Source organism: Anopheles arabiensis, chromosome X (assembly GCF_016920715.1).
Source record: "Anopheles arabiensis isolate DONGOLA chromosome X, AaraD3, whole genome shotgun sequence".
NCBI lineage: Eukaryota > Metazoa > Arthropoda > Insecta > Diptera > Culicidae > Anopheles > Anopheles arabiensis.
In genome coordinates, this window is record NC_053519.1 from 536,527 (window position 1) to 559,437 (window position 22,911).

The window sequence follows — 22,911 nt, forward strand, 5'->3', positions numbered from 1 at the left end:
TGTTGGTTCGACGTACACTCGATTTTCCAACTCTTTCCCACCTCTACTATGACCTGCCCCCTTCCCCCTCCCCCCTCTCCTTCCGCTCCTCCTCCGCAGGTGAAGGGCGGCCGTTTTCAGGTCTCTTCCTTCCCGCGTGGTTTCGAATATGTTGTGTGCAGCTAAAAACGACAAACGGGCAAGAAGCCTAAATAGATAAAACTACCGGGAAGCAGAGATGGAAGACCACAGTCTGGAGTGTTTGTTTAGCTACTGCTTTCTGTTTACTGTTTCTTCTTGGGAGTTGGGAAATCCGCTCTCCATTTCCGCTCTTCTTTCCGCTCTTTCTATCACACAAACCGATAAACGGGTCTTAGCCGAAAATGTTATTCACTAAGCTGTTGAAGCCGCTGCTCAGCGTCGACAGGATGCCCTCGTCGGAGCCGGAACCTTGGGCCGAGCCCGGCGGTAGCTGCTGCTGCGGGCGGTACTGGGTCGAGGCCGCAGCCGGTCGATAGTGCTGTGACCCATCGTTGCGCTGTGCGTGTGTGCGTTTTGTGCAATGGGAAGGGAAGATACTGGGATGTATTACTAGGATCGAGAGCATGTGTATATGATGCGAGGAGCAACGAACAACAACGCTCCCATTAGTTCTATAAAAAAAGCAAACAAACAAACCAAAAACCCTCTCCGAAGTGTTGAACAGTTTATGGGAAGTAGAGAAAGTGCGATTAGGTCATCCCGGAACACCTCCACAGATACATATACGCCATATTCCTCTTATCGTAACCGTATGTACATGTTCACGCTTCACAACACGACGAGCAGTCCCGACACGATCACTCGCCACGTGGCTGAAGAACCGTTGAGCAGCTTTGCAAACTTCAACAGGAACGAACGAGTGTGGTTTTAGTGTCCCAGATTTAACCAGTAAGTGGAAAGTGAAGAAAACACCAGACGTTAAATTCATTAAAGGATAAAAAAACAAGAAAGATAAAAGTATTGCACAAGCCTTCACGCTTATCCCCAATCGGTAAGAGGTTTAAGTAGCCACCGCCTTCCGTCAGAGCACGCGTGCCCATTAGCAGTTAGCCTGATCTGGACTGGCCGCCATCTTGAACCGTCGTTTGACTGCCTTTTGCGTAACTGCCTCCGTACGACTAACTTAGATTAGATTGGCGGAGGATGGTAAGCGGAGGAAACTTCTATTCTATGTACAAAACAAATCGATCGCTCAATCGCTTCGCGTGCTGCGCTCAGGAGGTAAAAATGAGCCGATCCTGGTTTGCCGCATTCGGTCGGGCGGGCTCACGGTTGGCAATGGGTGTGGTTGGCGTTAGCGGCCGGTCGTAAGACGCACCGGGCAGCTGACTGGCGCTGTATTCCGCGGCTTCCTTTACGGTGGAAGAAAAAGAGCCAGTAGTAGTGCCAGCGGTAGTAGTAGTGGTAGCAACGGTAGGGCTAGTGTTAGTAGTGGTAGGTGAAGCGGTGGTATCGGTGTTAGTAGTAGTAGCAGTAGGGATAATAGTACTGGTGGCGGTGGTCGTCGCCACCTTAGTACGCGCATTATTCATTCGAGGTCGTTTGTTAGTGTTGGCAGCGCGTTGTTTGGCAAGGGCAAGGTGCACTGTACGCTGTTAGAGGTAAGATAGAGGTTAGGTTATGGTTAGTGATGGGGATCCATTTTGTACACGATGTTAGCGTTAGATTTTTGTTATGTAAGCTTTGATGAAAGGAGAGCCAAAACAGGGTTGATAGAATGTTCTTTTACACCAATTTACAAAATTTAGACTGACTTATCTGCCTACTATGAGTTACTCTTAGGCGAGCCATTTTGGAATCGTCTTCATAAGTACACATCGAAAACAACATGATCTACATGAACAGATGTCTTAAATCCACGAGTTACTCATCGGAGGCAGATAAGCCGCAAGATCTTCCCAAATATGCCCTGCCCGAATTAACCGATATACTGCTTGAGGCACACGCTGCGCATGACTCTCTACGACTCCCACAGGAAACTACTTGATATACGCACCTTGGCCGGCTGTAGCGTCACGTTCAGCAGCGTCGGATGCTGCTCGACGATCATGAAGTCCACATCCTTCGGCACGAACCCGTCCGCGTACACCTCCAGCTTGTAGACGCCGGGCAGCAGGATGCGCCAGAACTCGCCGTACTTGGTGGTAGTGAAGCCGATGTCGCGCCCCTTAATCTTGAGCTGCGCCCGCTCGACCGGATTGCCGGTCGGGTCCATGATGAAGCCCTGGACGCCCCGGTGCGCCTCCGCCAGGAACTTGATCATCGACATCTGGTTGTCGTCCCAGTACTTGCGCAGCTCGTACGCGGGCGGAAACTTGCAGCAGGACACCTCGAGCGTCACCTCCATGCAGCCGTGCCAGACGTAGTTGAAGTCCTGCATGCCGCCGGTCAGCGGGTACCAGGCCGCCCCGTTCGTGATGCCGTTCTCGAACGAGGGCGACGCAGTTTTGCAGGCGACGCCGCGCGACATCTTACCGTGGTTGTTCGCGTATATTAGCGACAGATGCTTGAACACGTCGTCGTCCGGTGTCAACGACGGTTGCGACAGGTAGCTGTGGAAGACTGAGCTTAACGGGAGTCATGTAGATGAAAGAGGCAGAGAGAAAAATTAGAATATTTGCTGTTTTTTTCTGTGTATGCGTGTGAAAGGTAAGGTTACCGAGAGGGCTAAAGTAACCTCAAACAAATCCCCTGTCTCATTATCTACGAGTATTATCTCACCGGCACAGGTTGACGATGACCGACAGATTTCTGATGTTAGTAGTTAGTTAGTATGTGCCGAAGATATCCAAAAGATTTAGCAAAAAAATGAAACGTGTTTGTTAGCATATTAGCAAAGATCAAGGTTTACACAGCCTGGTAAGCCGATGGAAAGACTCAGCAAGGATACCTACTAGCATTCGGCGTGTTGTCGTACGGGTAGCTCACCACCAGTGCGCCACCGTGCAGCGACCCGCTCAGCACGAACTGTATCTTCGAGATCCAGTCCTTGACCGCTTCCGTTTCCGGCTGGGACCGCTTGTTGTTCTGCTTGAAATAGTCCGGGAAGTTGCGGTTCAGATCGAAGCCGCGCGAATTGTACCGCCCCTGGCCACCGTCGCAGGTGCCCTCCTTCGATGCCGCGTACCCGTCCGGGTTGAGCGAGGGCAGTATGTGGATGCGCGTGTTGTCCAGCAGCCACTTGATGTACGGATCGGACCCGTAGCTCGTCACCAGATACTGGATCATATGTAGGAGCAGCTCCCGCCCGACCGCCTCGTTGCCGTGGATGTTGCCAATGTACTTGACGTCCGGCTTGCCGAGCATGTGCTCGTACGGGGAGGCCGACACGACCAGCACCCACAGGTCCCGGCCCTGGGCCGATTTGCCGATTGAGTACAGGGCGGTCAGGTTCGGGTAGCGGGCGGTCGTCGCTCGCAGGTAGCGCGTCATCTCGTCATGGTTGTGGTACACGAAGTCGAGCGCACCGACGTCCGGGCGGTAAGCGCGCGGGTCCTGCGCGATCGACAGGTTGTCGAACGTGTACAGGCCACCGTCGCCGGCACCACGGTCGAACGCGAACAGGGCCGGATCGGTGCTCGGCTCAAAGTTGCGCTGCTCGGGCTGGACGTCGGCGATGGCAGGCACGGCGTGGCACCACACCGCCACCAGCAGTACTGCCAGACCTGCAGGCTGCATTCTGACGCGCGCGGGTAAAACGATCGCAACGTTACAAGGCTAATTTGCTGTTATTATTGGCCGACCATGATCGAGCATGAAATTGGAAAGCAAAACAAAAATGATGATTAAACTTTGGCCGAAATAGCTCCCAGAATTGATTTGCAGAGTGTGGAAGTTGTTTATGGGAATTGGAAATGCAGTCCATTAACTCCATCAAACAGCTCTAAACTGAACACTACTACAAATCCAAAATTCATACCATTTCTATAACAAAAGTATCCAATAGTTATCGAAAAATACAACCATTTGTACTAAATCTTATTGTTTTACGGGGATAAGAGGGCTTCCACAAATTACGTAACAATCCAGCATGATTATATCTTTCCGACTGATATCTTCCAGCATGATTGTATAATAACATTGGAGAAAACACTACTTTTATGTTTTTGAGTTACGTAATATATGGACATGCCGTAGGTTTAAACTAATGAAAAAAGTAGTTCAAAATCCATCAACTTTTGATTGAATTATCAAGCACACCCATGGCAATAAAAAAGATCGTCTCCGGAATTCCCATAGAGTAAAAGGATGGAGAATTAACCAAGGTCCGAGAGCACTGGGAAAGACCGAGAAGGTCAATGGTAAACAAGAAACCCGTTTGTTTTTGCCTAAAATTGAGGCTATTGACAAAAACTGAGTCCATTACGAAAGCCCAAAACATTGAGCTGCGTATTGGACATGCCTCATCAACGACAGCCAACCCGAATGGCGCCGAGATTATGCTGCAATGTACTAAGTGGTGCTAACACTTAACGATCGTAGCGAAATCGTCTACCGACGATATTTAGGTGCGTTTGAGCCGAGCATTATGAATAGCAGCAAGGGAAGGAAACAATTGATGTTTAAAGGTATGAATAAGTAATGATTCAAAAGCGACAAACGTTGACTTCACAAAAAAAGGGTCATCAAACATTTTTATGCTCCTAATAATAATTGGACGCCCACTTTTTCCGTGACACTCACAATTGGAGTAACCACCGAGGGCACAAGTTTGGGGTAGATTCCAATCACACCCAAAGCACACAAGCGCTAGAAAACACGTTACGGTAGAGCAACCCGATTGATATGCCTGACATGGTGCTGGGCGCCCAACAGGTTCGCTACCGTGCGCGTGTTGGCGAGTGAGAAAAGTGAAGAGAAAGAAAAAGGAAATTGCGTACTCCAGTGTAATAACAGAGCGTCTGATCAGCAAATGGCATTGGCAACGGCTCAGACAAAACCGTCCGTACAGTTTCGTCCCCATTTTAGCGGCCACTGGCCACTGCCGCTAAAGGATAAAGGAGGACGCCTTGGGCAGCCGTGGCACGCACTGCGGCAAGATTACTGTTACCTGAAGAGTGGTGAACCCGTTCAAGCAACCTCATCAACTATACCCACAACAACACCAACAACACACAGACAAACGACAAACTTCTCCCATGTCCCGCAACCGCCCCAGACACGCCCGGAGAAAGGAAGATGGCGGCTAACGATTGCAGCCCGGGTAACGGTTTGCACCTTCCTTCCTTTATCTTTCTACCAGAACCAAACCGCCTTTCCTCTAGCCGACGGGGGTGCGATCAGAAGACAAGATCGACGAAGCAAACAAGAAACGCATTCCCACTCCACCATCCACCATCCCCTCTTCGCTTTCCATTCAACCTTTCCCAATGAACCGTCCTGTGTGAGGGTAGAAGCGGCGGAGTTGAGTTGGAAGTTGAAGGAGGAAGTCAGCCACTGTGTGTATAACTGTTGTTTGCTGAAGGCACATCACTGGTTTTTCTTCTTCTGCTTCCCTTTTTTTGTGCTGTTGTTCTTGTTGTTGCCTTTCGTTCCATCGAACCCAATGCGGGGGGTTTGGGGTGGGCGCAAAGGGCACCACCCCTGAGGTGGCAATTTGGCACGCATTTCATTCAACCAGAAAATCCCACCATACCGATGGGGCCCTGTGAATCACACCACGTAGTAAACAGGTCGCGGCCAGACCAGATCAGTGTGTTTTGTTTGTGTGCCAGTATGCTTTGTTTCAGCTGAAAGCACCCAATGCTTGGCGTTGTTGGAATGTATCTATACCAGGGACGAGCAACCTTGCGAACGCCATGAGGCATATTGAATAATCTTGGTATAGTTCACACTACGACCTGATACAATTTGTTTATGCATTTGTTTAGCATTAGAAAGCGTCTGGATGTATGTTAGGCTCCACAAACCACAGAAGAACCTCTTTACACGACAAACTGGATCCAGCTTCAGAGTTCCTCAACGCGCGGCATCAAGCCCTGTCCAAGTTTGAAGAAATTCTCCTAACGATAATCACGAGGGTTGGATAAGTAGTCATATCCCAATCGTTACAATTACTGCTACTTAGGGCTACTACTTGCGTCTATTGCTTGTAATTGGCTTATTCTGTACTGTGGTTTGCTCGAAGGACCTTTTATCTTGTATGATTACGTTGTATAATGTATTAGGGAATGAGACTGTCTTCAATATGAACTTAAAAGATGCCTCACTATTGTGCAGTATAGGTCCAGACTATCCAGCTTATCGAGTTCGTTCAAATTACCAACTTGGCCAGTGGTCAGATGTCTAGTTACCTACAAGGCTACATCTTACCAGGTATGTTTGGAATAGTTATGATTTCAAAAGTGCCGCTAACACTGAAACTGACTCATAACTGACAATAAGCTTCACCAAGTAGAATCCACCAGCGAAGTTCACAGCCATGTTCCCATAACATTCAAAACAGACATTAAAAACCTGTCTAGAAGAATACGATTACGAATGCGTGATAGAGCCACCCACCTTCTTGGACCACTCTAATCTAGTAACTCAAAATTACCCTACAACCGCGGAAGAATACAAGAAGTTCCCCTGGATGTAGCGTTATGAACATCTGGAGTTTAACTTCCAGTATGGACTACAAACCTGTCATAGTCCAGACTGATAGGATAGGATGATAGGATCTAACCAGTAATAGAGGGCGCAAAGTAGAATTTCGCCAAAAAGATAGCGTACCGAGCATTCACATGCTTGGTCCCACAGGTTGCTCACCCCTGCATTCCACACCTTGAGAATGGGAACGATGGGTAGGGAGGATGTTACCGGTTTCTCCCTTTCGAGAACTGGCACGTTTGAACACGGTTGAACCCTGGCACGACTTTCTGGCACATGTGTGTGCGTATGTTTGTGTGTTTATGTTGATTGAAGAAGTATCATCTGGCTTCGTGTCGCAACGCGGCCTGGGGTGGTTTGGGGCTTTTGTGGGTTTTTTCGCCGTCGAAACACGTTACGCGGGAACCAGTTTCGTCGGTACCAAGATCATCCAACGCCTCGCCCCGATGGCAACCTGCTTGCTTTCTTTCGCTACGAAGGAGTTGCCTCAGAATTTGTCTGAAATGTCTCCACGGCGTCCGCTAAGGTCTCGGTTAAGGTCGGCGCGGTGGTCGGTGTACCTTCGCGGTAAAGGTCGCGCTAGGTAAAGGTCAGGGGGAACGGTTTGTGTATAGTGGCACAACGGAGCGTCAAGGGCGAGAAACCACTGCCGACCGTTGGGCCACTGGGCCACTTTAGCATCTGGGTCCCGTGGAACTGCAAATTGGCGCGAATGTCCGGTGCGGTGGGCAGAAGAGAAATTGCACCATCAAATTTCCATTGCGCCTTTTTGTATGTTTGCTTATGTGTTTTGTCAGTTAAAGTCCAGTGATGCTGTCGGGAATTTTAACGGCCAATCACACATGCACACACACACACACACACAAACATTGGCCAAAGGTGGGGTGGAGGTCTACCGCACAATCAGCGCCCGTGTCTGATAAGCGCTTTTTTTCAAAACGCACTTGTGGATTGTGAGCACGCAGCATCGCGCACCGGAACCACTAGATTTGCAACAAAATCAACGAACCATCCAACAAAAAAAAATCATCACAAAAACGGCAACCTTCCACTGGTGTCTGGGGCCTGGGGCCGTTTACATTAGCAATTCTCACCGGGGAGACCTAGATACACTTTCACACTGTATCTGGTAAGCGGTGGGATGGGATGGGTGAAGGTGGAGTCCATAATGGGGTGTTTTGGGTTTTTGTGGTGGGCTTGGGAAAACTCACGCTTAAAGGCCTGGGGTGGAGGGCGCTCACACACACGCTCACTTTTCACGCGCGAGATTTTTATGTTTTTTTGTTGTTGCTTAGTTTAGTTACTCTGCTCTCCACATGCGCACACACACACACATGCAATCACTGCACTCCGCAAGAGACACTGCGAGGCTTTGCGTCCACTCGGGCGAACCGATCGTACCACACTGAACGCTTGATTATGTATTTTTATATGTTTATAACCTACGCTGAGGGAAAGGGAGGGGGACGGGAGCGGAGGGGGGAGGGGGTTGGTTCTTCGTTTTTGCTCACCCAACTACCCTGCTTCTGATTCTTCCCGCTTACTGCCGCACCCTTTCACTCGCTCACTTTCCAGGGCTCTGTCCACATTTCTTCGCGGGCTGGTTACGGAAAAGCGCGCGTATCCAACCCCAGCAGAAGGGCGCCACAAAGCCACAAAGGGCCACAGGGAAGGCGGTGGCGTGTGTCACGATGACGACACTACGAAACCGGATCGGCCGCGTACGATAGCCTCCCGCGGGAGACCGGAGAGCAATTCAGAAACATGGCCGAGTAGAGATGGGAAGTTTTGGGAGGCCGGTGGGAGAACAAAAGTAACGTGTGGCTTGTAACCGTAGATGCCGTCGGAGCGGTACGACGTGGAAGTACAACTGTTTGCGGTGCCTTTCGGTATAATATCGTCTGAACACAAAATACAGTGAAATCAGGATAAGAGAGACTTTTGTATGTGAAAACACTTGATTAGGTAGAATTTTAATCCGGATACTAAGATTGGATGAAATATTTGTTCAACGGATATTTTTTCAAGCAGTAAGCAATGTTTAATGCTCTTATAGTAGTTATACCAGCCTTTTTCGATTTCCGTTTAAATGTGGCTTAAAATAGACACAATTATGTGTACATTTTTGAGTTCTTTATTCCATTTGTAGTGAAACCCCGTGTTTTGTGTCTACATCTGCTAACAAAAAAACGATCGAAAGATATGTTGAAATATTGAATAAGATACAAGAGCTCACTGTTCATAATGTTGTAACGTTATTTTCATCCAGCAGTCAATTATTATACGTCTCATATCAATTATATGGTAAGGAACATTCCGCAAAACGAGTTTTTCGTATAACGAATGAGTAACTGGATTGGATTAAATTCGTTATGCAATACACTGTACATTCAATGTCCGTTACCGTGTGATGTTTGGCTTTTGACGAAAACTACCAGCAGCTTCTAAAACACAGTTACAAATGTAGTATAAGTCAGGCTTATTTTATTCTTGCCATCAAGTTGTCTTAGTGATCAAGTTGCCATCAAGTTGTCCACTTTGAACTTGTTAAGGAAACAAGGGTGTTGAAAATCATGCTGAAGAAATTAAAAATTATAATGACGGAAACGAAACATCAGATTGATGTGGATTAACATTTAGCAAGCGGTGAAGAACAACGTTTACATTCGAATCTGACTTGGAAAACCCTGTAAAAAGGTTCCGTAGGTGCAAAAAGGGGTACAACAGGTCTAGCGAAGGGGGAGACTGTGGATAACCTGACCTGCAGATGCAACGAGTTCCTCCGACTGCAGTTGGGGTCGGATTCGTACATTCTTTACTGTACCCGTACCATCCACGTGTCAGAATTGATTGCCATAGACCCGAGCACCCGTCTTCGTGTCGATCCCGTTGACCGTTCCCAGCCTACCTTAGACCAGTTACAGCAAAAGACATGCACATCTCTACAGCCTAAACTCCCCCACCCCCGTACCCGACCGAAGGCTCGAAGGTGGGGCGACGAAGAATGCTTCGGATTACACTGGTGGCGCGCGATCTTTTAATTGACGGGGAAGCTTTTCTTTCTCTCTTTCCCTTGTGGCGTTGCGTTCCGGTGTGGCTGGGTTAGGGTGGAGTGAAAGTTCGACCCCGACTGGAAGCTATCTCATGAAGGTAAGGCGAGGGAATGAGGGAGGGAGGAGGCATTGGGGGAAGTAGGAGATGGCAGATGATTTCTTGGAAAGGATGCTGCGCCCGGAGATTCTGTCCAATACTCCGGTTGCGCTGGGCAGATGGGAATTAAAATGAATTCGCGACGATGTCTACTTTTAGAGGTCACGGGAACCATTAGGTATCTCTCACTTACCTCTCCCGATGGCGATGGTTTTCGAAGGGGATTTTTGTTCTTTTTTTAGGTATTTGGGAAATTGTCCAGACACGTTCTCTAGATACGTTTTACGAACAGCAACCCAAGGAAACACTTTGCACACTGCGACACACTGCACCTTAGTTCTGCACACCGAAAGGCACTAGGAGAGGAAGACGAACCTAAACAGCTGGTTTCCTAAATATCTGCAGAGTTCATTTTGTTTTCTGCGGGTTTGAGTAGGCCTCTAGAATGCTGCTGGAAGTGTCCTGTGCGGGGTGTTGGCATGGTACCGCCGTTTGATAATTTACCCGTGCCACTGCACAAGGGCAGTACTTTATGCTGCAACCGTTCTTAAAACGAGTCTGATCTTACACAACGTCTGATAAGGGGGCAACCTCGGTAGTCCACCAGCATCATGCCACAGCTGGAGCGCTGCTCTTGATGTGTTTTCAAGAACTGCAACAAATTCTACTACGATTGTGTGCGTGTTTGTATGTGTGTATTAGTCGTGGCATGATTGTGTGTGTGTGTGGTCGGAAGTGTCAAATGCTGAAGTTTGGGGAAATAAATAAACTTTCGGCGAAAAAAAAACTAAAATGACAGGAAGTAAGCGCGCATGCAGGCCGTGGGTGTGAGGATTTGTTATCAGTCCTGGCGCGCTGCGTTTCTCTCACTCTCCTGCATGCCTGCTGCCTGCATCTAACAGCACGCGCTTTCTCTCCTTCTCTCTCGCTGTCGCTCTCGGTCGCATCTGCGGAGGACGAAATTATTGATTCTAGTCGAAAACCGTGTGCCGAACCAAACGGGACCGCTTGAAATGCAACGCCCGCATAGTTTTAAGCTAATTCTAATGAACCGCAGTAAGTACAGTGTGTGTGCGATTGTGTTTAGTGGAAAAACAGCGGTCTAAAATTCCTTTCCCCCATGCTCTCCAGCGGTCTACTCGCTCCTGCTGCTGGCGTTCTCGCAGATCGTCCACACCACCAGCGCCCATCTGCGGGAACTGTGCGAAAAGCGAGACATCTTCTTCGAGCCGTACCGGTGCCAGTTGGTCGACCTAGACCTGCTGGACGACCCCGTCCTCTACCTGCTGTACGACGTCAACCCGAGCGAGGGGTTCAACCTGCGCCGGGACGTGTACATCCGGCTGGCGGTGTTTGTCCAGTTTCTCCGGACGCAGCGCGGCTACCGGCGCACCCGGCTGGTGCTGCCGCCCTGGTCCAGCCTGGTGCACTGGCGCAGCGGCAACATCGACCAGCAGCAGCTGCTGTGGGGCAACTTTTTCGACCTGCCCAGCATGCGCCTGTACACGGACGTGCTCGATATGGACGAGTTTTTCGCCGAGTACGGGCGGCTGCACGGCCCTGACGCGACCACCGTCGTGCTGGACGAGGTGTACAAGCTGAAGCACTTCGAGCAGATGTTCGAGAACGGCGTGTTCGTGGACAAGTTCGAGGAGCACGTCTGCCCGAAAGGCCACGACGGCGCGCTGGCGTACTTCGGCTACGGCAACTTCACGGCGGACGCGTTCACCTGCCTGCACTTCCAGGGCAGCGCGATGCTGCTGCACCGGCTGCTCGAGCGGTACCGGCCGGGGCGCCCGCACGCCACCCGCTACGTGCACGTGCTGAACGCGGAAATCGTGCTGCACGATCTGTGGGGCAACGTGGACTACTGGGAGGCGCGGCGCTCGATGCGGTTCGCGCCGCCGCTGGTCGACGTGGCGACCCGGTTCCGGGCCGAGTACCTCAACTCGTCGGACCGGGCTGATCGGACGGTGCGCCCCGCCCGCTGGACGGATGAGCGGAGCCGGCCGCGGAAGGCGCGCGGCGGCGAGTACCTGTGCGCGCACCTCCGCCGGGCCGACTTCCTGTACGGGCGGGACAAAACGACGCCCACGATCCAGTCGGCCGCACTGCAGATCCGGGCGAAGCTGCTCGAGCTCGGCCTGAAGACGGTCTTCGTCGCGTCCGACTGCACGCGGATGGAGTTTTACAACCTCAAGAACTACCTGAAGCGCTTCCGGGTGGTGCGGTTCGTGCCGGAAAGCTACGAGCAGCGGGCCGAGCTGAAGGACGGCGGTGTCGCGATCGTCGACCAGATCGTGTGCTCCCACGCCCGCTACTTCATCGGCACGTACGAGTCGACGTTCACCTACCGGATCTACGAGGAGCGGGAAATCATCGGCTTCCCGAAGGATCTGACCTTCAACACGTTCTGCAAGAGCGAGAAGGACATGAACTGCGAAAAGAACACGGTATGGCCGATCGTGTACCATTGAGGCGGGGGAAGGGGAGGCTACTAGTCTGGGCTCGAATAAAGCGATGAGCAAAGTGATTTGTAACAACACGTCGTCCTTTTTGTTGATGCAAAAGCCACAATTCAATACGTACAAGAGAGCTACAAAGATGCAACAAGATCTTTATTCTGATTAATATCGTACTTAGGAAAAAATTTACTTAGGCAAAGACGCCTTGCACCTTCCTTAAACCTGATTACCCTTTACAAGCCCGACAGGTGTGCAAGAACGGTGAGGCAGCACACACACACAAACACACATACTGTTTTCCTTGGTTGCTGCAAAATGTCATGACCATCACGTGACGATCATCACCGAAAACAATGAACATATCCGTGGTAGCTTGATACTCATTGCTGATACTCAATGAAAGTGCGTCATGACATGCCGAACGCGACATGCGAGCGCTTAAGTCAACCGCGATACTGACAAACTGAGCTTAATGCCGTCTGCAAGCATAGTCATGACTTTTTCTCGCTGTGAACAGTGCTGCCAAATGCCACCGTTTCAGTCACCAACACTGATGACTGAAACGAGGTTCAAGTCAGCTCACATACACAACTGATGTTCAGGGGTGAGACTGAAACAGTTGGTGGACCAATCACATGCTAGGTGACACTTTTTGTAGCACTCAACTCTTGGTCACTCACTTGGTCATGACATTCGACATTCTTGGAATATACTTGGCGTGTGGTCCCAAGCAACAAAATAAGCATTCTTTCTCGCTCTATTGCGTCAAACAGAACGAGAAAACATGCTCATTTTGTATCTTGGAACCACTGGCACGCTCCGCATATCTTCCATGACTATCGAGATGATCACCGACAGAAAATGTCGCGACCAAATCACTGACCAAGCATGTGTTGGTCACACCTACTGTTTGAGTCTCACCTCTGATCATCACAGTAGAACTCGTTACGCTGACATTGTTTTGTTTCACCCGGAATTTTTCATGACTATGACAGTGACATTTTGCTGATCACAGTATAAAAAAGTCATGTTATAGTGACTGACCAAGCGGTGGTCGCAAAAATGTCACGAAATGTCATGCATTGATCACACCAATCGTTTTGAGTATCACCGCTGATTATCACAAATGAGTACGTAACGCTGACATGGATCATGTTTCAGTCAGATTTGTTTTTACGACATTGAAGTGACATTTTGCAGCACTGCTACTACTACATACGGTAGGTGTGGAAATCAAAGTACACTTCAGCAGAAAGCGCACGACAGCGGAGGAAGATGCGGCACCGCCAGCGTTTTAGCACACCCACCCCACCCGCCTGGTACGAACAAAAGGGATGGATTAGGGGGGGTAGGGGGCGGCTAGAGTTCGCTGGAGAAAAAGATCCGGCTGCGGGCCGGGGCCGGGCCGGGTGACGGTCAGAAGTCTCCGACCGGCTGTGACGCGTTGTACTCGTTGTACCGGTCCAGGCTAAGCTCCTCCATCGCTGTTTCGCCCTCGGTCAGGAAGTGCGCCTCGACGTGCGCCTGAAAGTCGTCGAACGCCGTCTCGGGCCCGTACAGCGCGCCGCACATCGGGCAGGTCCGCTTCATCCCGCCGGCCCGCACCTTCTCCTGCAGCAGCAGGCTCATGCTGACCTTGCCGAACATTAGCGCGGACGGGCTGGACTCATCCCTGACGGGCGGGGCGGGCGCCTTCGCCTTCCGGGGCGGCAGCTCACACTCCACCACCTCCACCATCACGTCCTTCATCAGCTTCTCCGCTTCCGTGTGGGAACGGTTGTTTAGCTCTGCATGGGAGAAAAGGTTGTCAGAAAAAAAGGAAAGGCAATTTGTGGTAAGTGCAAAGCTCAAACTACTCATCCGCACACTACTACCTTGCGCAAACTGTTGGTAAAGGTCACGCATGAGCATTTGCTGGCGGGCGAGCTCGCGCTTAATGTCCAGCAGTCCGTCGGTGCAGCGACTCAGGTCCGGGTTGGCTTCGAGGGCGGCCCGCAGCAGCTCCCCGTCGTCGTCCAGGCCGGCGTCCACGCCCGAGCTCTCCAGAAAGCCGCACGTGTTGAGCAGCGAAATGTCCTCCAGATTGAGCGGCTCCTCGTCGGTGGAGCCGTCCCGGTGGGCTCGCTCCCGCAGCTTCGGATTCGGCGCGTGCTTGGTGAACGTGCGCGAGCGGATCAGATTCTGGGAAGGTTGCGTGGTTGATGTCCGCTGGTGCTGCTGCTGCTGCAGCTGCAGCTGCTGATTGACCGTGACCGTGAGTGTGGTGGAGGGACCGACGGTCACCTCGCCGAGATCCTTCACGATCAGCGAGAGCCGCCGCCAGAGCTGCCGGTTCTCCGTGTCGACCATCGCGATCTGTTCCGCCAGCTGCATCTTTTGGTGCGTCAGCTCGGCCACACTTTCGCGCAGCTGGCGCAGCTCGGTCTGGCTGGCCGGCCGGCTACTGTCGAGCTGCAGCTGCTCCGCCACGGTCGCTCTGGTTTGCAGCGACCGGAGCGAATCATTCTCCTCCTCCAGCAGGGCGATGCGGCGCTGGAACGTTTGGCACCGCTCCTTCAGTGTTTGCAGGGCCGCCTGGAGGGCCTGCTGGGAGGTCGGCACGTTCGGCTCCGTTGTGCTCATGGCTTGCTATCTCCGCTGCTGGTCTAATTCGACATTCGACCAGCTTGGGTGGCCTTCGGGTTGAATGGTGGCTGGGTGCGTAGAATGTGTTGGATGTTTTCGTGATTGTATTCGGGCGCCAGGAAGCAATACGGACGGACGAATGGAGAAGTTTGCGAAGGTCAGGTACGATTACACCATGCAGGCACTGTGGGTGAGGGACGATTTCCAATAAAGACACAATTGGAATTAGTAGCCACTGATGGTGGATTTTCTTTTGTTTTCGCACTGATTTGTTGCTGCAAACACTTTCACCCAGGGCGAGAATAGGGCACAACAAAACCATTCCCACAGTCAGCTGCCGTGACGTTTGCAAACGTCAAACAGTATCTTTGTTTACATAGAGGCTATATGTGTACATTGTGTTTTCTTTTTGGTACAAAATCGTACAAACTTACTTAACTTATTGTTGAAATTTTGAAAAATACAGTTTTTGTTATTTTTCTAGAGGCATTATTTGATATATTATATTCATAGACACGAAAAGGTAAATGTAAGGACAGACTCTTTACGTTACATTGGAGAAGCGTTACATGCTTCATAATATTCCCAAGCACATTGTTATTGTACTTTAGTCGTGCACGCGACCGATTCGTTTAGATTGTTTACATTAAAAAAAAACTGTCACATTGCTTCTAGACCACCAACTTTTGTACCGCGACAATATTTCTACAAGCTCTTTGCGCTAATAAAAATCACGGCTATAGAACAAAATCAAGGGCATAGCAGCGCTCGCGTTTCGCAACAAAACAATCGAATTCTTTTGTGCTAAAACGTAGATGATTTGATATATGGAAAACGTTGCCAAAAATTGTCGCGGAAGATTTTTTGGGTCGTCTAAGACAGTGTAATGATAAGCTAATTGATACATTCTCTCTTGGCCTGCTCAGGATAGAGCACGTCGGTGTGACATGGCCCGGTCAACAATCACCCAAGTAGCACAATCCTGTTAAGAAACCGTTAAAAGTATGCCTAAAAGTATTACTTTTAGCATTCCATACAGCAGTAATTCCGGGGCTTAAAACACTGCGTAACGCATTCCTGGCTTCATCAATGTTTCGTTAAAATTTAAAATTTAGCCGGTATTTTCAACGAAAAAGATCAAAATTAACGAAAATATCGACAGGGATGGCTGTATTCCTGTTTCTCTTTCTATAATAATTTTCTAGATCTTCGTTAAGTTACAACAATGGGTGTTATTATTTCATGGAATAAATGCATAAATGCAACAAGAATGCTTTTATTCGACATTTAATCATTTTGCCACTGCATATTGTCACTGTATCACATAAGTTTCTTTCATTCCATGGGTTTGTAACATTATATCAGCACGGAGGTTAGCTGCAGCCGTGGACGGAAAACATGATGTCCAAACGCTATCCGAATCGAAAATGCTGCGAAATATAAAACTTATGTAGCTCATGTGTAGAGATTGGTAATATCGATACACTGACCTGTTGTAAAAGCATGGCGATACACAAATTAAACGATAACTGATAGAAATTGTCGCAGACGCTTGGTTTTGTTGTCATCTACACACAATACACACGAAGCTTGACGAACTTTTTGACATAAGAAATGGAGGCGCCATGTACGTGACCATGTACAGTATGTCTCAAAAATTATCATCATCAAGAGTATATTATTTTGTACAAAAAATATTTTTTTATGAACATTTATCTCTTTAGCATATCATTCATAAAACTCATTGCATATAATATTTAAAAAAAAGAAACATTATTTTTTTTATTAATTTTTTTTTATTAGCACCGTAGATTCAAGTGAAAAAAAGAAAAAACATATTTTACGTACCGTTAAACAAAAAAATATTTTGTTGTGAAAATAAATGCGCATTATTACATAAATAAGAATAAAAAATAATTTTCCGAATATTGAAACAATGAAACTGGTGTAGATAAAATTTGAAAAACACTGTGTGTTATATTGGCCCGAATCGAAAAAAACAGGGTAACGGAATACGTCGTTATGCTGTAACGCTGACAAATGTCACATTCTCTTAAGAAACTCTATTTGATTTTTAAAGGCTTTAAAACACCGTTAATAATCAAATAAAGTTTCTTAAGGCTACTTGGGCATTCTCCAAGATGCTCGGTCCCTGGCTGCAGCCTCCCATCCACGTAGACACCCGAACTCTGACAGCCCAAGCGCCGCATATTAAGCTTAAACGACTGGAAAATCAAATATCCATAGAAAAAAATGAAAGCTCCATAGTTTCACTGGTTTGCTCAATAGATGGCATATTATAACTCATCATTTTATAGCTGTCTGTTTCTTGCAATGTGTTTCGACAAGCTTCATCTAATCATGACCTATATAGTCTTCTAACTTTCCCAGCAAAAATCTATATGAATGGTCGTGTGGTCAGACTCATGGGCATCAACTTTTTTTTTCAATTATTGACTCTTAATCAAATCTCACCTGTTTCTTGTTTCAATGCGAAACCATATAACAGTACGGCAGGAAGGAGAAAGCTCTCAAAGTGAGGAAAGCTCCACTGGTTGGGGGCCACCAACCCGCCACCAGCTTTTTGGCTAATTTTAGACTGCATCAGGCGTTCAACAAAAATGCTACTTGGGTTGAGATAAACAGGCGTTACGCGTAACGCAAACGTAACGTAGAGCGCTGAGCAACCATGCGACCGTGCAGCTGTCAACGGGACAACGAAAAAAGGTAAACAAATCGGGCTCGTATTCTAAACAGTGCGGTCGGCACGGTTGTGCATGGTTTAGTAGCGGAATCCTTTCGGAATCGGAACGCGCCACAACTCCAAACAGCCCCCCGGTTCGGCGGCACCATGTCTCGACTAATAAATCGACTGGCAAACACGCTGCGTACGCTCGAAAGCTACCTTTTCGGTGGCAATGGATTTCCGCCAGGTATGCGCATCACCCCGTTTCACGCGCCCGTCCTTTACGTAACCCCAACCGCCGGGTTGTTTTCTTCCCGTTTGCAGGCGCCCTAGCACTAGCGCACGTTCACGACGGCTCACCGCAGCCAGCCGCACCACGGGCAGCACCGTTCTCGCTGCGCGACCTGCTCGGCGATGGCATGCTGTGGGCGGTGCCGAAGCATCGCCGAACGGTCGAGAAGCGCCTCAAGCGCAAGTACGGTTCGCCCGAGTACAAGCTGAAGATACTGACGCCAAAGGTGCACCTGCGGACGTGCGCGACCTGCGGCAGCGACCAGGAAGTGGGCGTCCTGTGCCGTAAGTGGAACCATTCTCCATTTCCATTCCATTCAATTTGCAAGGTAACCGGCCCTCCTCTAACGTTTGCTTCCACTTCGCTCTCCATCACAGCCACGTGCTACAAGAAGGTGCGCACTGAAACGGAGCTGATGCAGGAGAAAATACAGTCCGAGCTCGGGCTCGAACCGGTCGACCGGGATGTGGTGGTGCTGTACGATCGCGAGCGGGACGAGCAGCCGGCCGAGTTTTGGCAGGGCAAGCGGATCGTCGAGATGGAGAAGCCGCGCCCGTCCTGGTTTAGCAAAAATTTGCTCCAGAAGTCGACGCAGCAACAGCAGCAGTCCGAACCAGACGAGCTGAAACCGGGCCACGAAAAGCTGGGCTGAAGTGAACGGGCCCCGGGCCAACCCTTGTGTTTAGCGTATTAAGGTTTTTGAATTAGCATTTGTTTGTTTTCGTTCTGGAAAAGAAAAAAATTAACAAAACCTAGCCTAAACGAATAAAAGAACAAAATATGTTTCATTTCCCGGCATGAGGACCTGTGGTGTGGGGATTGTTGGGCTACTTCGTATGCCGGTTTTGACAAATCGTTATCGGGGCAACTGTCAAAGTGTGTGCGGTGGATTTTCGCTGCAAAGGGGATGAAAGGTTGCTTTCATAACACAAGAGAAGGGTGCATTGTTTCGCATCCCCACACAAATATAATGGTTGCAGGTGCCGGCCAGAACAACCGTTGCAGTGAGTTGTTGATTTGAAAAGAAAAGGTAAAAGGTACGCATAAGTAAAGCAAATATACGCAAACGGCACGCAATCAGTTGTTTGTTTACATCTCTTACAGCGCAGCAGCAGCAGCAGCATGTTCGCCGGCTACAGTTGCGCCCGCTCGGCGCGGTGGACACTGCGAGCGTTGCTGCCGGTGGAGCTGCTCCCCTCGGTCCGGTCTCTGCACCGGACCGTACCGCGGCGGCACGAAAACGCCAACGAGGCGGCGACGGCCCAGCCGCCCTGCGTCACATTCTTCGGCCACTGGCCGGCAGCGGAACGGGCGACCTTTCTCGCCGATATGCGCGTGCTGGAGCGGTTCGTCGACGAGCCGGAGGAGCAGTCCCTGCTGGCCGAGATCGAACCGTACCTGAAGCGGCTGCGCTACGAGTTCGACCACTGGGACGACGCGATCCACGGGTACCGGGAGACGGAGCGCAAACACTGGTACCCGGCGAACCGGGCCATCCTCGACCGGGTGGTGGCCGTTGCCTTCGACGGTGCCGCCATGCCGTACGTGCACGTGCTCGATCTGGCGGAGGAGGGCGTCATCAAGCCACACGTCGACAGTGTGCGGGTAGGAAGTGGGACAGTGGGGAGGGGGGGGGGGGTGGTGTTTTCGACTAGTGTTGGGAGAAATGAAGATTTCGTCGGAATCGACTCCAGCTAGCGCCAAAGTTTTCTGGAATCGATTCCGGATAGTAGGTCTCGAAGACTCGGAGTCGGCTCCGGAATCGGTTCCGAAATCGAAATCGGCTCGGGAATCAGAATTGGCTCCGGAATTGGAATCGGAGTCGACTACGGAATTGGCTCCGGATTTGGAATCGGTTCCGGAATCAAACCCAGCTCGGGAATCGGATTTTGGCTCCAAAATCGGTATGGGGTCTGGAATCAGAATCGGATTCGGAATCGATATCGGGTTCGGAATCAGAACCGGTTTCGGAATCGGAATCGATTTCAGCATCGAAATCGATTTCAGCATCGGAATCTGCTCCGTAATTGATTCTGAACACGGAATCGGCTCCGGAATTGATTTCGAACACGGAATCGGAATCGGGTTGGTCCGATTCCGAGCGCCCACTACTGGACCATTCCAACCGGTAATCAAATTTCGTCCTTCCTTTTCACGCTCCACCAGTACTGTGGCAACACGATCGCCGGCATCAGTCTGCTGTCCGACTCGGTCATGCGGCTGGTGCGCACCAACGACGAGGAGCAAACGAACGCAGAGTATAGGCAAATCTTTTCCCAGGAGCGGCACAACAAGTACTGGGCCGACATACTGCTGCCCCGCCGCTCGCTTTACGTGATGAGGTAAGAAGGGACAAGAAGTAAACGGTGGTTTGCTATGGGTTTGTTTCCTTTGCCGTTGCAGACACACCGCCCGGTACAAGTTTACGCACGAGATTCTGCCCCGCAAGGAGTCGCTGTTTCGCGATGCGCTGATCCCCAAGACGCGACGAATATCGATCATCTGTCGGAACGATCCGTAATCTTCGCGGGTCGAATGGACCGGATCCTAGCGTGCACAACGGTCGTGTGGTGTGAAAATAAATGGCTGTTGTACATTCAAATTCAATGTTCAGTACGTAAAGCGCGGTTATGTTTGGTTTAATAGCCATAGAACTTGCTTAGTAGTTAGGTGCGACCTGTTTATTATGTAGGAAAAATATAGAAAATTTTAAATCACACGAGCAGACCTTGTACAATGTTCCGATGGTGTATGGATAGCACTTGAAAACGTGACATCAAACGAGTCAATCTTATAAAGAACATTTCGAGTCGAAACTAGGCATACAGGCCTATTCTATTCAAGCAATCGAGATGCCTCGAAGTCGAGTTCGATTTCAAGTAAACGAGTTTTAACCATGGAGGCTCCTACGTGTTCTTTCGATTCCAGAGTCGATTCAAGCCAGTCGTTTTCGATATCAGAAACCTTGCGGGATATAGATCGAAACCGATGTTTTGGTAGTTTTGAAGTGTAATATTTTTGAATGCATCGCCGAGAGTTAGTCTGACGATGTCACGCGTACTGCGATTTCGGATGCCTGTCTCGATGGATTTTCCCTAACAAAAAAGAATAGAATGTAAGACATTTTCAACAGCATTTCTCTGATCGTTACAGATTTTTTTTTCAAAAAAGCTTTTGCGTATTACAGAGCTTTTAACTCTTAAACCAATGTTGGCAACATTCCGTAAAAGGTGTATATTTGTAAGCAATTTGTGCAGTTTGTGCTTTGTGTGTATAGTAGTGATGAGAGCTCGGAATCGGACCTACTGGATTCCGATTTCGTGTTCGAAATCAATTCCGGAGCTGATTTTGGAATAGGAATCGAATGGGAATCGCGATTTGCTCCGAAAACGGAATCAGAATTGACTCCAGAAATGGAATTAGGTAAGGAATCGGAATCAGTTCTTGAATTGAAATAAGAAGTTTCAGAAGCGAAATCAGTCTGGGAATCTTCATGAGAATTGATCGTTTACATTGGTGGCTATCAATACCTATCACCATTGGACCCAAACGCCTATTCTTATGGAGATGCCGAAACTGACTCCGATTTCGAAGCCGTTTCTGATTTCGGAGCCAATCCCGATTCCCGAACCGATTTCGATTCCGGAACCGATTCCAATTCCCGAACCAATTTCGATTCCAGAACCGATTCTAATTCCGGAGCCGATTCCAATTTCGGAGCCAATTCCTGAATCGATTCCAGAAAACTTCCATCACTTATTCCATCACTAGTCTGTACGTCTCCTACAGCAACAATCCTCTCTGTTGTATGGCTACAGCTTAGCTTTGCTAGCCGTGTCCTGGGCAAATTTGTTCACTAACTTGTGCGCCTGGTCGTAGTACGGATTGGTCGATTCGCGGACTCGTGCCATCCACTGCGTAAGGTTTGGGCGGCCCTCGCACGGATCATAGCCAGCCATTCCTTCAAAAAAAAAAAAAAAATAGAAAATGAGAAATTAAATTACAAAAAAATAAAAATAAAACAGGAAATTCTTTTTCGCTCGGTTCTTACTCGGCTGCTCGATTTCGCAGGCTGCAAGCAGATCGGCCACGGTAATCTCGTCCCCCGCGATGAACCGAGCGCCCGACCCGAGATACTCGCGCTCGATAAAGTCCAGCGAGCCCTCCATCTGCGCCCGATACTTTTCCGCCTGCTTCGGGTCGACCTTGGTGCCGAACATGCGCGGCCGCAGCCACACGTACTGGAAGTAGATCGCGCAGGTCGCGCGCGTGTTGTGGTGCTGCCACTCGAGGTACTCGTCCACCAGGGCCTGGCGGCGCGAGTCGGCCGGATACCAGTGGTCCGGCACCTTGTACTCCCGGCACAGGTACCGGAAGATGGCCACACTTTCCGCCAGCTTGATCTGGCTGTCCGTAATGCAGGGCACCTTTTGGAAGCGATTGATCGCCTTAAACTCCTCGGTCAGATGCTCTCCTTGGGTGGGTTTGAGAAACGAAAACAAGGGAAAACATAAGCAATTGAATGTGCCAGTGTGTCACACCCGACATATGCTTGTGCCCAGCCATACCTTTGCCCAGATTGATCAAACACTTTTCGTAGGGCAGTTTGGTTTTCTCCAGGAAAATCCAAAGCGCCCTCGAAGGCTGCGACATTAGGTCGTAGTAGTATTTTAGATTTTTCGACATGTTTGTATTCTGCTAACGACGGCGACGACAGCGACAACTCAAAGTCAAAACACAGACTGGCCCTTATGTTGGCTCGTACAAGAAATACAAACTCATTGATCAAAGTTCATCTACCTAGCGGGCGCAGGGTGGTGGGGGTTTGTTTACGTGTGTATAAGTGTTATCGCACAGCATGCAGCAATAATTTGCGAGATAAACCCGCCGCCGAGAAAAACACTGCCAGGAGGTATGTATTCTTGAATGCCCGCACATTACGTTTTAGTATAAAACTAGGACTAGGAAAGAGAGTATTCTACAAAAAGTGGTACTATCCTAATCCTCCTACATTGGAAAGCATGGTTGTACTTGCCTAGATAGGTATTTTAGTTTCGTTTGGTTCCGGAATCGGCTCCAGA

General features: G+C 49.4%; 6 protein-coding genes across 15 annotated transcripts; 3 read left to right on the forward strand and 3 right to left on the reverse strand.

Annotated features, from left to right (window-relative positions):
- Nucleotides 1–233: 233 nt before the first annotated feature.
- On the reverse strand, nucleotides 234–10,068 carry LOC120905640 (carboxypeptidase M). 6 transcript variants are annotated; one of them, XM_040316622.1, is made up of 5 exons: nucleotides 7,824–8,137; nucleotides 2,916–3,746; nucleotides 2,743–2,772; nucleotides 2,018–2,583; nucleotides 234–517 (listed from the first exon to the last, which is right to left on the reverse strand). In XM_040316622.1, exons 2-5 carry the CDS (start codon nucleotides 3,697–3,699, stop codon nucleotides 353–355), a joined length of 1,545 nt encoding a protein of 514 aa, XP_040172556.1. In that variant the 5' UTR covers nucleotides 3,700–3,746; nucleotides 7,824–8,137; the 3' UTR covers nucleotides 234–352. The 6 variants fall into 6 exon arrangements, with proteins under 6 accessions (XP_040172556.1, XP_040172553.1, XP_040172557.1 ...); XM_040316619.1 differs by lacking the exons at nucleotides 234–517; nucleotides 7,824–8,137 and adding exons at nucleotides 669–1,613; nucleotides 9,956–10,068; XM_040316623.1 differs by lacking the exon at nucleotides 234–517 and adding an exon at nucleotides 669–1,373.
- Nucleotides 9,654–12,307, forward strand: LOC120905643 (GDP-fucose protein O-fucosyltransferase 2). Of its 2 annotated transcripts, none has more exons than XM_040316628.1 (3): nucleotides 9,654–9,762; nucleotides 10,738–10,818; nucleotides 10,894–12,307. In XM_040316628.1, the coding sequence occupies exons 2-3, from the start codon at nucleotides 10,776–10,778 to the stop codon at nucleotides 12,237–12,239; spliced, it is 1,389 nt and encodes a 462-aa protein (XP_040172562.1). In that variant the 5' UTR covers nucleotides 9,654–9,762; nucleotides 10,738–10,775; the 3' UTR covers nucleotides 12,240–12,307. The 2 variants fall into 2 exon arrangements, with proteins under 2 accessions (XP_040172562.1, XP_040172560.1); XM_040316626.1 differs by lacking the exon at nucleotides 9,654–9,762 and adding an exon at nucleotides 10,454–10,564.
- A 41-nt stretch (nucleotides 12,308–12,348) lies between these two features.
- On the reverse strand, nucleotides 12,349–15,271 carry LOC120905644 (protein spindle-F). Its single transcript, XM_040316629.1, has 2 exons — nucleotides 14,102–15,271; nucleotides 12,349–14,014 (listed from the first exon to the last, which is right to left on the reverse strand). The coding sequence occupies exons 1-2, from the start codon at nucleotides 14,847–14,849 to the stop codon at nucleotides 13,644–13,646; spliced, it is 1,119 nt and encodes a 372-aa protein (XP_040172563.1). The 5' UTR covers nucleotides 14,850–15,271; the 3' UTR covers nucleotides 12,349–13,643.
- A 2,288-nt stretch (nucleotides 15,272–17,559) lies between these two features.
- Nucleotides 17,560–18,618, forward strand: LOC120905649 (39S ribosomal protein L32, mitochondrial). The gene is made up of 3 exons (XM_040316638.1): nucleotides 17,560–17,785; nucleotides 17,863–18,114; nucleotides 18,208–18,618. The coding sequence occupies exons 1-3, from the start codon at nucleotides 17,704–17,706 to the stop codon at nucleotides 18,480–18,482; spliced, it is 609 nt and encodes a 202-aa protein (XP_040172572.1). The 5' UTR covers nucleotides 17,560–17,703; the 3' UTR covers nucleotides 18,483–18,618.
- A 114-nt stretch (nucleotides 18,619–18,732) lies between these two features.
- On the forward strand, nucleotides 18,733–20,552 carry LOC120905645 (alpha-ketoglutarate-dependent dioxygenase alkB homolog 7, mitochondrial). Of its 4 annotated transcripts, none has more exons than XM_040316631.1 (4): nucleotides 18,733–18,860; nucleotides 18,935–19,435; nucleotides 19,997–20,172; nucleotides 20,234–20,552. In XM_040316631.1, exons 2-4 carry the CDS (start codon nucleotides 18,953–18,955, stop codon nucleotides 20,349–20,351), a joined length of 777 nt encoding a protein of 258 aa, XP_040172565.1. In that variant the 5' UTR covers nucleotides 18,733–18,860; nucleotides 18,935–18,952; the 3' UTR covers nucleotides 20,352–20,552. The 4 variants fall into 4 exon arrangements, with proteins under 4 accessions (XP_040172565.1, XP_040172564.1, XP_040172567.1 ...); XM_040316630.1 differs by having other exon boundaries at nucleotides 18,737–18,867; XM_040316633.1 differs by having other exon boundaries at nucleotides 18,739–18,860; nucleotides 18,940–19,435.
- A 926-nt stretch (nucleotides 20,553–21,478) lies between these two features.
- LOC120905647 (glutathione S-transferase theta-1) lies at nucleotides 21,479–22,705 on the reverse strand. Its single transcript, XM_040316635.1, has 3 exons — nucleotides 22,399–22,705; nucleotides 21,882–22,304; nucleotides 21,479–21,791 (listed from the first exon to the last, which is right to left on the reverse strand). The coding sequence occupies exons 1-3, from the start codon at nucleotides 22,514–22,516 to the stop codon at nucleotides 21,643–21,645; spliced, it is 690 nt and encodes a 229-aa protein (XP_040172569.1). The 5' UTR covers nucleotides 22,517–22,705; the 3' UTR covers nucleotides 21,479–21,642.
- Between the last annotated feature and the right edge of the window lie 206 nt (nucleotides 22,706–22,911).

Bases quoted from the DNA above. Each gene is read 5' to 3' on its own strand.
- LOC120905644 (XM_040316629.1), bottom strand. From the start codon at position 14,849: ATGAGCACAACGGAGCCGAACGTGCCGACCTCCCAGCAGGCCCTCCAG. The intron at 14,015-14,101 runs GTAGTAGTGTGC...TCTCCCATGCAG, and splicing joins TTACCAACAGTTTGCGCAAG to AGCTAAACAACCGTTCCCAC.
- LOC120905640 (XM_040316619.1), bottom strand. From the start codon at position 3,699: ATGCAGCCTGCAGGTCTGGCAGTACTGCTGGTGGCGGTGTGGTGCCAC. The intron at 2,584-2,742 runs GTGAGATAATAC...CGTTAAGCTCAG, and splicing joins GTCATCGTCAACCTGTGCCG to TCTTCCACAGCTACCTGTCG. The intron at 1,614-2,017 runs GTGCGTATATCA...TACCTCTAACAG, and splicing joins TGACGCTACAGCCGGCCAAG to CGTACAGTGCACCTTGCCCT.
- LOC120905645 (XM_040316631.1), top strand. From the start codon at position 18,953: ATGTTCGCCGGCTACAGTTGCGCCCGCTCGGCGCGGTGGACACTGCGA. The intron at 19,436-19,996 runs GTAGGAAGTGGG...ACGCTCCACCAG, and splicing joins CACACGTCGACAGTGTGCGG to TACTGTGGCAACACGATCGC. The intron at 20,173-20,233 runs GTAAGAAGGGAC...TTGCCGTTGCAG, and splicing joins CGCTCGCTTTACGTGATGAG to ACACACCGCCCGGTACAAGT.
- LOC120905643 (XM_040316626.1), top strand. The intron at 10,819-10,893 runs GTAAGTACAGTG...CATGCTCTCCAG, and splicing joins GCTAATTCTAATGAACCGCA to CGGTCTACTCGCTCCTGCTG.
- LOC120905647 (XM_040316635.1), bottom strand. From the start codon at position 22,516: ATGTCGAAAAATCTAAAATACTACTACGACCTAATGTCGCAGCCTTCG. The intron at 22,305-22,398 runs GTATGGCTGGGC...AACCCACCCAAG, and splicing joins TTTGATCAATCTGGGCAAAG to GAGAGCATCTGACCGAGGAG. The intron at 21,792-21,881 runs GTAAGAACCGAG...TTTTTTTTGAAG, and splicing joins CTGCGAAATCGAGCAGCCGA to GAATGGCTGGCTATGATCCG.
- LOC120905649 (XM_040316638.1), top strand. From the start codon at position 17,704: ATGTCTCGACTAATAAATCGACTGGCAAACACGCTGCGTACGCTCGAA. The intron at 17,786-17,862 runs GTATGCGCATCA...TCCCGTTTGCAG, and splicing joins TGGCAATGGATTTCCGCCAG to GCGCCCTAGCACTAGCGCAC. The intron at 18,115-18,207 runs GTAAGTGGAACC...TCTCCATCACAG, and splicing joins GGAAGTGGGCGTCCTGTGCC to CCACGTGCTACAAGAAGGTG.